Here is a 12114-nt window from a genome sequence, read left to right as displayed (position 1 = left end):
GCTGGTGCTTGGGAAGTTACAGAAGATGCATGACAATGTTGTGTGCTTTCATTTGTAATGGGCATTCTGGTACGTTTACCATCAGTAGCAGTACACCTACTTGCAAAATAGTGCGCATGGTCTGAGTCTTTTCTTGCCATTGCTGGTGGTGTTAAAATGGTAGCTATTTTCTTTTTTTTAAACAAATCACCACATTCATCAGTAACTTTTCTCTTAAAACATTAATCAATAGATCATGTTTTCTTTTAGATGACAAAAATGACAAATGTTGTTTGGAGTTGGAACGCCCTTTCTTACATTTTCTTCCCACATTCCTTTTTCCAGTAGAGGATGAAAAAATACTACTACTGCCAGTACTACAGTAAAGCTACTTGACGTTGGAGCTACTTGTAGCTGCCTCTACAACATATGAATGCACAATGCGATAGGGGAAGGAGGAACTGTTACCTTGCTATTCAGACACTACTCCACAATATCATTCCAATTAATACAATTGGTTGTAGAATTTTTTTGGGGGGTATCTTTGGGTTGTGCTGTCTTATTGGTTGCTTACTAATATTTATGTGAGACTGCCCTTCACACAATTGCCTTCACAGTTTAAACTTGGATTTTAAAATCAAGAAATAATTTTTTGGGAGCATGTGCTGCTCAAAATGAAACAGAGGCAAGCTACTCTGTATTTTGCTGACTTCATTAACAAGCATACCAGTGTCAATCTGTTGGAAAAACTAAGACATGTCATAGCAAAATGACTCATGCCGCTAAGACTTAGGATTCCTCAATGCCAATAATGCAGTGAACATTGTGTGCGCAGTACGACTGGGTCAATTTTAACACGCACCATACTTTGCACACGTAATAAACTTGTTGGAAATTGTGTATTCAGTATGACTGGGAGGTGTGCTTGCATGATTTCTTAACAAATTAGGTCGGTGAAGGATATGCTGTCTGTGGCCCTTAAAATTTTCTGGGCATTTTCGGCATTTCGGTCGCATGAAGGTCGCATGAAGTACCTACAATGCCACCAACTGAAGAGAGAGGTAGCAACAATGTGGAATTCCACACTTTATTTGCTTTAGTGACTGGAACAGTGACAAACCATCAGGATCTACACATAAGAGATAGGAATAGGGGGGAACTGGATAATTCTATTGGTTTTATGGGCTTTGTTCACCTTGCTGTGTCCTATTTTATAAAATTACAATTTATTACTGCCACTGCTGTCCCACATTGAAGAATGTGTCACTTATGCTGTCTAACGCTGAGAAAAACAAACACATCCATTGTGTTTCTCAAACCATTTCTACTCCGAGTTAGGCTCACCTTGGTCTATCTTCTTTTCTAAAATGACCAGGACACAAGTTGCAATGCTGTCTCTCCGACTGCACTGTTAAGACGGAGAGAAAGCAGTGCAACTTGTGTCACCATAGTAACAAGAGTGAGTGCCCGTCCAGTTACTCTCCCACACACCCCACCCATAACACTATTTAAACATTAATAACAGCAACTATTCAACATCACCACACACACATATGCTGATGTTATGAAAGGCATTGAAACAACGCCCACATACATTTCCAAGAAGTTATGTACTGTGCATCTCCAACTTTAATACAACTAAGAAGACGCTGATGCTCGGATAGGAAGTTTGGATGATTCTCTGTGTATGCTATGGGCGTAATACTATAATTGAACATCAGAATAAGTATATATGGTGCTGTGTGTTTAGCTAATGAAGTGTTAATTTATTTTACTTTATTATATCATTTAATTTTTTTTCTTTCACACCTGCACACACTTTTGGAGAAGTGGACAACAACTTGGACCCCAAAGGACAAGCTTAAACATTGCCAGATACCATATCCAATTAAGAACTATAAGAACATTACAAAACATTTTGCTCCACCCCCCATTTTCTCTGCAAATGACTCTACAAGAACCTGATCCATTCATTTTTAGATCAGCACACGTGGATATATGGACAAGTTTATACATTACTGATTGTGGCTTACCATTGTATCATTAGTGCATCACTGGTTATTTAATCAATCTGAGATTTTTAGTTCACAATATACAAACATTTATATACTGTTTGTATTATGTTTTCTCATTCCACATTCATCTCCCATGCTAATAGGACTTTAGAGTGTTAATAGTGCTTGTTACTATATATGTTCATGTCACACATGCTGTCTAAAATTGAAAACAAAATGTCATGATTTTATTAAACCATTTTAGTTGTGGGGTTGGCCTACCTTGGCATATCTTATCAGCCAGTGCTCTGACTATGTTTTAAAGGTGTCCTTTACTATATTAAACTGCCACCCTATCTGCAGTGCTGTGCCACAATGTTTCATAGGATTCTCTTTTTTAAAACTGCCATATGTTTGTGCGCTGTACTGTCACTCTTTTTAGCTAGCTATCTCGCTGCAACCTATAGCCAGTATTGGGGGAAATAATGTGAGCTGTGAGGTGGTCATTAGAAAATAGACTGTAAATGACTGTAAATGAATGTTAATTATATAAATACTAGCTGAAGTACCCGGCGTTGCCTGTGTTAAAATCTTGAAGCTATTAAGTTATCAATGAGTTGGTTGTAACTGTCAAAATTTTAAAAATAATTATCAGTTTATCAACTCTTCCAACACACCCATGATGCGATTGCCCAGTGTCGTTTTTGTTTTTATATTAAATGTTATCCAAATCCATCCAGTGAAAGCCCCAGAACAGGCTCCCTTGGTCAAAGTTCTGGCCAGCGTACACCAACGGGAGGTCTGACCGGGACCCTACCCCCCTTAAAACCTGGATCCAACTGAATCACCTCACATTGGTTTAATCCCTATCGGTGAAGGGGTGTCCGAATGGATAACTGGACAGACAAACAAACCAAACCCATCCAGTGGAAGGTCCAGAACAGGCTCCCTGGGTAAAATTTCTGGCCAGCATACACCAACAGGAGGTCCAACAGGGACCCTAACCCTCTTAAAACCTGGCCAGGATCCAGCTGGACCACCTCACATTGGTTTAATCCCAATCAATGCAGGGTTGTCGAAGATATTCGCCAACAAACAAACACACAAAGAAACAAAGAAACTTGTTCTTTTATATATATAGATGTTTTCCAAATCCATCCAGTGGAAGGCTCAGATCAGGCTCCCTGGTTAAAAGTTCTGGCAAGCGCACACCAACGGGACGTCTGACCCGGACCTTTATCCCCTCAAAATCTGGCCAGGATCCAACTGGACCACTGCACGTTGGTTTCATCCCAATCAGTGCAGACGTGTCGAAGATATTTGCCAACAAACAAACAAATACACAAAGAAACAAACAAACTTCTTATATATATATATATATATATATATATATATATATATATATATATATGTGTTTTTCAAATCCATCCAGTGGAAATCCCAGAACAGGCTCCCTTGGTCAAAGTTCTGGTCAGCATACACCAACGGGAGGTCTGACCAGGACCTCAACCCCCTCGTATGTCTTCTGGGGTCTAATATTACCAGCCTGTGAAATTTTCATCCAAATCCATCCAGTGAAATACTCGAAACAAGCTCCCTGATTCAAAGTTCTGCTCAACGTACACCAACGGGAGGTCCGAGAGGGACCCGAACCTCCTTAAAACCTGGCCAGGATCCAACTGGACCACCTTGCATTGGTTACATCCAATTGGTGTAGGGGTGTCCGAATGCATAACCGGACAGAAAAGCAAACCAAATCCATCCGGTGTAAGGCCCAGAACTGGCTCCCCGGGTCAAAGTTCTCTCCAGCGTACACCAACGGGAGGTGTGACTGGGACCCTAACCCTCTTAAAACCTGGCTAGGATAAAAACTTGACCATCTCGCGTTGGTTTCATCCCAATCGGTGCAGGGGTTTTAATAGATATTTGCCTACAAACAAACAAACTTCTTTTTTTAAATATATATAGACTAATGAAAAACAAAAAAAAAGTAAATATTATATGATTTTACCTGTTTTCACAATTTTTAAGAAAATCTAGAACCAAACTAAAAAAACATGAGTTTTAGGGTCCATTGCACCAACTTAAACTTTGAATTTGAACTTCAAACTCTAACTTTAATTTGTCCTTGGCTGTCAAACCCAAATTAAACTATTCCAAACTCATGACCATAATGTGAACATAAAGTTAAAGGCCATGAATCCAATCACATTTGTAACTCGTTCAAATAATTTGAGCATCTCCACTAGACAGGAGTGCAAAGTGATTGGATCAACAGTATGTCCAATTTAGCCACACACTGAAATTACTACATCAGAAAGATCTAACATTTAAGCGCTTGAGCAAAATGACTGGATCCTATGGGTCATAAACAGTTTGGTCAGATAATGACCTCACAGATAATCAGATAGTGGTTACTTTTTGTATTCTCTATCTGACCAGATTGACATATAATAGGTTCCAATTAGATGTTGATCAAGATTCATGATCATTTTGGGCCATTACATATAGTGGTGGAACAAAACTGATGACATTTACCATGTGAATCACATCTTCATTATTCAGATGCTCCAAATTGATCATTTCACCTGTTACAAAATCATATAATTGATGAGAAGGATGTATTAATCAGATATTTATTAATTCATGAATAGAGCATTTTGTACTGGATATTGTTGGAGGGTCTATTTTGGATGAAAATCAGATTGCATTTTATTCCTAAATGTAGATTCTATTCAATTATTCTATAGTCCACAAACATCTTATCACAATCGATTTTTCCTGAAAAGTTCAGTTTTTACAGAATCATTTTTTTGACCTCTCAACATGAGTGAATAGTGGTCAGATGTACTTACAGTAACACATGTAAATATTTTTATTTTTATACATTCTTATTTCTCAGTGTTATAGAGGATGCAAGGCAATTACTTCATTACAGTTTTTGCTAATTTCCAGCAATATTCTAATACTCCCAGTGGACTGCTTTTTATCACACACAGGGACAAATCAAAGAACTCTCCAAAGATCAATTTGTTTTGCATAGTTGTTGTATTAATGTATGTAATGTGTTATATATAAGTATAGCCATTTCAGCGTTCCATGATATATTGGAATACAGGTGCATATAAATAATGGTCAAATTATAATTCATCTTCAAACCCTGTTATCAATCTACTTCTTGTAATCCACCTAACAGCAATAAAGAGAGCAATACCAATATTCCAAGAGAGTAGAAATGAGTGACCATCTTCATCAGCAGGAGGTTCCTGATGTAAGTACTATCTAATTAATCTCCAATCAATAAAATAAAAGACAAATGCTTGAAACGCATTTCTTTGTAATACAAAAATATCCTGAATAGCCAGATAAGGATTTTCAGAGATGAGGAAACATGTTTCAAGGTAACCTGGCATACGCCTAGGAAAACACTGTTTTGAACATATAAATTGTTTTATATTCACGTTATTTAGTTTTTATGTTATTTTTACTTTATTTATGATGGCTAACTAGGTAACAGTAACTTAGAAGAGAGGTGTTAGAGGGGGAAATTATAGTTTGGAGAGCATGGTCACCTTTGTATGTACCCAGTTCACAACTCTTTTTCAACTCAACTTTTTGAAAATATTGTACAATACATTGTTTACTGAGGAGCAATCATTGCTCTTGTAGTTTTGGGTGAATGTCACAAATGAGACAGAAGATGCAAAAAAAATGCATAGTATAAAAGGTGATTTTCTGAGTTGCAATGTTAGAGTGACACAATCCTTGAGTTACGCTTTTGTTTCTCTATTCTGTCGAACGGTATTCCATTCTGAATTTGTAAAATTCTGCAAATCTATGGTTTATTAATAGAGTTCTGATGACTCCAGTGTCAATTCATTCTGCTCTGTGTTGCGGTGGAGGTATAATGTCAGAAGACCGAGCAGAACAAAATTACATGGATATTTCAGGTGCAATAAAAATAATATGGGGAATTTTGCACTAAACACTTAACGTGAGAATTGTAAGAAACATGGGAAATTCCGCAGTCAAACGAAGAATGTGTTGCAGAACAATTTTGAAAATGTTGCTCATGTCTAATGAGTATATGTCTACAATATTTTAAAAAGGCATTTTTTTTAACTAATGGATGACCAAATCCATATCTAGTTATTATGCAACTACAAACTGTTTGGCAACCTGCAGAGGATTCCTTAACTCTTAAGCTCTGAGTTAGTCTATTGAAAAACAAAAAAATATAAATCTGTACATCAACTAACAATATGTAACCTGAGTACAATAATATATACAACGAGTAAGTAGTGGCTATCAAATATATCACAAAATAATGATATATACTAAGTTTTGTGTGATATTCAGTAAATTAAATTCATTCATTCATTCATTCAATCTTACATCAATGTACTGTAAATTCTCTAAGGAATTTTGCAAGTCATAGTAAATACTAGTCTAACTCCTGCTGCATATACTATTGAGACATCTCTTAGTACTTGGAGTGCATTTCTACTGGTTTGATACTGTTCTTTATCAACAAGCATGAAGGCCATCATTTTATGATAGTCATGACAGAGTTTTGATTTTGAAGAAATAGTGACTAATTATGTAATTAATGGCTATAAATGGTGCTTACGGTGTTATCCCACATTATAGTTCTGAGAACAACTATCGAAAATGTATTACGAACATGTGTGTTTTGCACATTGTAAGGTATACTTTTTTAAGGTTAGACACATATTTGAAGTCACCTTAAATCCGTGCGCTTTCTAAAACATTTTGTCACTTTTTAGGACTTCAATTATATTTTAATCCATTTTAAATAGGCTTCTGCCTTTTAAAGTTTGTGCATCTGTAAATGCCCAGTTGCAACTAATTATTAACCGTACTATTTTGCTTGGTGTTATTAGTATAGAACTTGATGTTAGTTGATCTGTAGTTAAATTTGTTTTACTTTTACTCAGTCAGAACAGAGAAATAGTCTAACTCTGGTCTCTGAGTTCATCCTCCCTGGATATCTGGGTACCCAAAATGTAAGAATTCTACTTTGCTGTTTGTGTTTTATATTGTGATCATATGCGGGAACCTCTTGACTACCATACTGGTGTCTTAGACCAAGAGCCTTTCCCATGTACTTCTGCCACACACAACATTCTATGTGTAAGTTCTTGTTAGCCATAGATTTTTTTCTCAACATTTTGTCCTAATTCTGTTCAATCTTTCAAAACCAGCTAATAATATTCCTAAACACCAAAGAAGCAACCTACTATATATATAATTTATTTGTTGACAACATAACAATAAACCCTATACCTTAATCTTGAAAGCTAGGTGTCAGCCTTGATTCAGAACTGTCCTTTGTACCCCAAATCAATCAGCATCCAAATCCTGTTACAAACAGCTAAGAAACATTTCCAGAATACGTTGCTCATTTCTGTCAGACCCTACATTGTTTGCCTGTATTTTACAGAATTCAATACTAAATAATTCTACTAACATACTAGGGCATAAATAAATACTGTACCATCATAGTTCTCTTCAGTGTTTCAAAATCTCTTCCAACTCGATTCCTGCCCTCTGAGCAAGATTTAAATCTCTCATCCACACTAATTACCTGCTCCCATTCCCAGCTATAGGGCTGTTTACTGACTCTCTAGAATGCCCTCCCTCACACAACAAGACTTTCCCCTAGCCTCCAAACCTTCAAGCATTCCCTGAAAACTCACCTTTTTGGGTAAGCTTATAAAATTCCCAAACTGCATTCTTAACCGGTCTAGACTAATCTACCTGATAAACACCCCTCTACATAGTTCAAATGAAACTTCATGCCTCAATGTCCTATTGCCCTATAGATTGTAAGTTCTTTGCCTGCCTGTTAGCACCCAGTCTCATTTTATTACTGTGTTTGCTCCCAAACGTAAAGAGTAATGTAATATGCTAGCGCTATATCATCATCATCGTCATCATCAACATTTATTTATATAGCGCTAGCATATTCCGTAGCGCTTTACAATTGGGAACAAACAGTAATAAAACAATACTGGGTAATACATACAGAGTGGTAGGAGGGCCCTGCATGCAAGCTTACAATGTACGGGACAATGGTTTGATAAACAAGGTAAGTGCTACATCAGAATGCAAAGGTTAAAAAGTATTTAGTGTGCTGTAGGTTCAGTCACACAACTATGTTGGTCTGAAGGTTGTTGTCTTGTGTAGCGGGGGATAATGGGATAACCTAGGGAGATTAAAAGATGGTTGAGGAATATTATATGCTTGTCTGAAGAGGTGGGCTTTCAGAGAAAGCTTGAAGGTTTGAAGACTAGAGGAAAGTCTTACTGTGCGAGGGAGGGAATTCCACAATTTGAGTGCAGCCATAAAAAAAGTCCTGTAAGAGAGAATGGGAGTATGTGATGAGAGTGAAAGAGAGACGCAGATCTTGTGCAGAATGGAGGTGTCGATTTGAGAGATATTTTGAGATAAGTAAGGAGTTGTATGTTAGTAGAAGAATTTTATATTGGATTGTTTGAAAACATGCAACCAATGTAGAGACTGATAGAGTGGCTCAGCAGAGGAAGAACAATTTGCAAGGAAAATCAATCTAGCTGCTGCATGCAAAACAAATTGTAGGGGTTCGAGTCTGATTTTGGGAATACCAGTAAGGAGAAAACTGCAGTAGTCAATACGGTAGATGATGAGTTAATGAATTAAAGCTTTTGCAGTGTCTTGTGTGAGATATGCATGTATTCTGGAAATATTTTTAGATGTATACAGCATGATGTAAATATAGACATCCAAGATGAAATGGAAGAATGTGAGACAACACAGTAACACAGTAACACGAGACAACAAAGATGGTGAGAGATCAGGAGAGGATATATAAATTTGTGTATCATCTGCATAGAGATAATATTGAAGTCCAAAGGAGCTTATTAGTTTTCCAAGAAAAGTGGTGCAGATAGAGAATAGCAGAGAACCTAGGACTGAGCCTTGTGGTACTCCAACTGATAAAGAAAGAGAAGTGGAGGTTGTTCCAGAGAAATTAGCACTGAAAGAGCAATTAGATAGGTAGGATGAGAACCAGGATAGGACAGTGTCTTCAAGACCTATGGATTGTAGCGATTGTATGAGAAGAGAGTGGTCAACAGTGTTGAATGTAGCAGAGAGATTCAGGATAATTAGAAGAGAGTAATAGCCTTTAGTTTTAGCTGTGATCAAATCATTGACAACCTTGGTCAGCGCAGTCTCTGTGGAGTGTTGTGAGCGACAGCCTGGCTGAAGAGGTTACAAAAGGTTTGCAGAAAGGAAGCGTGTAAGGCGAGTGTAGGCAATTCTCTCGAGAAGTTTGGAGGGACATGAGAGCTGAGAGATGGGGCAGTAATTTAAGAGAGAGTTTAGGTCAGAATTTTTTTTTTCAGAATAGGAGTAATCACTGCAAACTTGAATAGTGATGAAAAGATACCAGTAGAAAGAGATAGATTACAGATATTAGTTAGAGGTGGAATGAGTACAGGAGAAATGGACCAACCAATTTGTCAGGGTATGGGATCAAGAGGACAGAAGGTAAGGTAGGAAGATAAGAAGACAGTAGAAATGTCCTCTTCATTTGTGGGATCAAAAGCTTGTCAATACTGAAGAGTTGGTATACAAAATCATACAAATCAGATACTACTCCCTATTGCTTTAATCGCTTAATGACTGCCAAACGTAGATTTATGTTCTTCTATGCTGGGCCTTAATGCAATGGTACATAGATCTAAGTCATGAATCCCTCCGCACTTTCTCTTGCTAGACTCAAATCCGACTGTCAGAGAGCCTCTGGTTTCAGAAACATGCTCATGTATCAGGCATGTGTTTGTTAAAATTTAGAACTCAATTAACTCAGAACAATGTCCCGATGGCAGAAGAGAATTTCATCATCATCAAGGCATGCCAGAAAGCAATTCTGAGGTACATAGGAGACATGCAGCTGCACCTCTTGATAAAATACAATTAATCTAAAAATAAATATAAAAAATAAAAATAAGATAGAAAATCATAAAATAAACAAATATCAAAAGAGACAATAAAGAATGGCTCCAGCTCACACCCAAACACTTTAAGACTATGTCAATCAATATCTGTCACATTCCCATCGCAAAGTTTGTCTTCCATCTTTTCTAGAACTTGCGTTTTGCAATATTCTACTAGAATAAATTAGCAGCACTTATATTTTTTACTTATTGCTATTATTGTTAACTAATCTACATTGATAATGTATATCTAGTAATAGTAAAAAAAACATTAGGACATTCAGCGCATAAAGGTTCCCATAGAAAGCAAATGGTGAAAAACAATCCGTAATCATAATTCCATTCTTATAATAAGGTGGTTATTTCTGTGACATAGATGTAGTCTCTTTCAAAGTGATTGAGCCCTTCCCGTCACCTTCCGTGGGAAATATTACAAATGGATTCCTACCAGAGATCCTGATGATATCAGCATATAGGATATCCAGCGGAATCCTCTCGATGTCAAAGAACTCTTAGAGATATCTCCACTTTTTCACATTTTTATAGTCCTCACCAACAGCGATGCATGTTGAGTCAGACGCACTGTCCTGTGTTGTTGTTGTCAGTAACCCGGCACCAGATGCCAGCAGCAGTATATCTAGTAATCTTTTTTCTATTTTCCTCAATCAACACAGGAGAACAACCAGACTTCAATCACTGCGTTTATCCTATTGGGATTTCAGGGTACACAAAACACAAGGATTTTACTATTTATTCTCTTCCTTGTGATTTACTGTGTGACTGTATGTGTGAACCTCCTGATCATCACACTGGTGTCCTACAACAAGAACCTCCATTCTCCTATGTACTTCTTCCTCACACAACTCTCTATGAACGATATCTTGGTAACCACAGATATTGTCCCTAACATGCTTTATATTTTACTGAATGATAAGGGATACATTAGCTTTATTGGCTGCATCATACAGTTTTATTTCTTCAGTGCCTCAGAAACATCTGAATGTCTTCTTCTCACAGTGATGTCTTATGACAGATATTTGGCCATCTGCAACCCCTTGCGTTATGCTTCTATAATGAACAGCGTGTATTGCTTGAAATTAGCTATTGCCTCTTGGATGTTGAGCTTTTGCATTATATCCATTGACACTTTAGCAACATCAATGCTACAATTTTGTGGCCCAAATATTATTGACCATTTCTTTTGTAATTATATTCCCCTACTGGAAACTTCTTGTTCAGATACAACAATTGTTCAAATAGAAATGTATATACTAAGTGCTATTGTGGTTATAATCCCATGCATAATAATCATAGCATCTTATATTAATATCCTATTTACAATCTTAAGGATTCCATCTAATACCGTCAGACAGAAAGCCTTCTCCACCTGTAGCTCCCATCTGACTGTAGTGTCCATATTTTTGGGGACTCTATTTGGTGTTTATGTTCTACCAACAAAAGGACAATCACTGAATATAAGTAAAATCTTATCACTCATATACACGGTGGTAACACCTTTGTTGAATCCCATTATATACAGCCTCAGGAATAAGGACATCAAGAAAGCCTTACACAAAACAATACATAAAAATATATTTTGTACCAATCTTGTTCAATAAAACACATGTTCTTTTGTTGAATCTACACATTATTATGCATAACTGTTGTCATGAGTATGACCTAATCCGGATAATTATGGATCTATATATTATTGTTATAATGATCTATCCTAAAAGCTGAAGTTATTTTAATCAAAGTTGTTTCCAGCAAATCACTGAGTATAAGCAAGCAAAGGGTTAATATATGTTGTTGACAGAAGCAAAGATTCAGAGGCCCGATTTCTGCCACTTTACCTTGATTATGTACTCAGAGATGTCATTATTGCAGAAGGTCAATCACCCTGTTTTGTTACCCACATAAGAGTTCAGAGATCCTTAAAAAGTTCAAGAAAGCTTTACACAAAACAGTCCATGAAAGTTTATTTTCATGGTTATTTCTTGTTCAATAGAAAACATGTTCTTTTTAAATCCACACATTATTATTTTTAGCTCTTTCCATGACCATAGCCTAATCAGGATAATTATGAAATTATATGTTAATATTATAACAATCTACTTTAAAGGTTATTTTAATCAAAA

General features: G+C 36.7%; 1 protein-coding gene across 1 annotated transcript; it reads left to right on the top strand.

The window, feature by feature from the left end:
- The first annotated feature begins 5208 nt into the window (after nt 1-5208).
- LOC142150461 (olfactory receptor 1500-like) lies at nt 5209-11789 on the top strand. Its single transcript, XM_075205654.1, has 3 exons — nt 5209-5244; nt 10651-11543; nt 11723-11789. The coding sequence occupies exons 1-3, from the start codon at nt 5209-5211 to the stop codon at nt 11787-11789; spliced, it is 996 nt and encodes a 331-aa protein (XP_075061755.1).
- The last annotated feature ends 325 nt before the right edge of the window (nt 11790-12114 follow it).

This window comes from Mixophyes fleayi, chromosome 4 (genome assembly GCF_038048845.1).
Source record: "Mixophyes fleayi isolate aMixFle1 chromosome 4, aMixFle1.hap1, whole genome shotgun sequence".
In the NCBI taxonomy this organism is placed as follows: Eukaryota; Metazoa; Chordata; class Amphibia; order Anura; family Limnodynastidae; genus Mixophyes; species Mixophyes fleayi.
This window is presented reverse-complemented; position numbering and strand designations above follow the sequence as displayed.

Coding starts and splice junctions, on each gene's coding strand:
- LOC142150461 (XM_075205654.1), top strand. CDS start 5,209: ATGAGTGACCATCTTCATCAGCAGGAGGTTCCTGAT. Junction 5,245..10,650: donor ATCAGCAGGAGGTTCCTGAT/GTAAGTACTATC, acceptor CAATCAACACAG/GAGAACAACCAGACTTCAAT. Junction 11,544..11,722: donor AATAAGGACATCAAGAAAGC/CTTACACAAAAC, acceptor AGCTGAAGTTAT/TTTAATCAAAGTTGTTTCCA.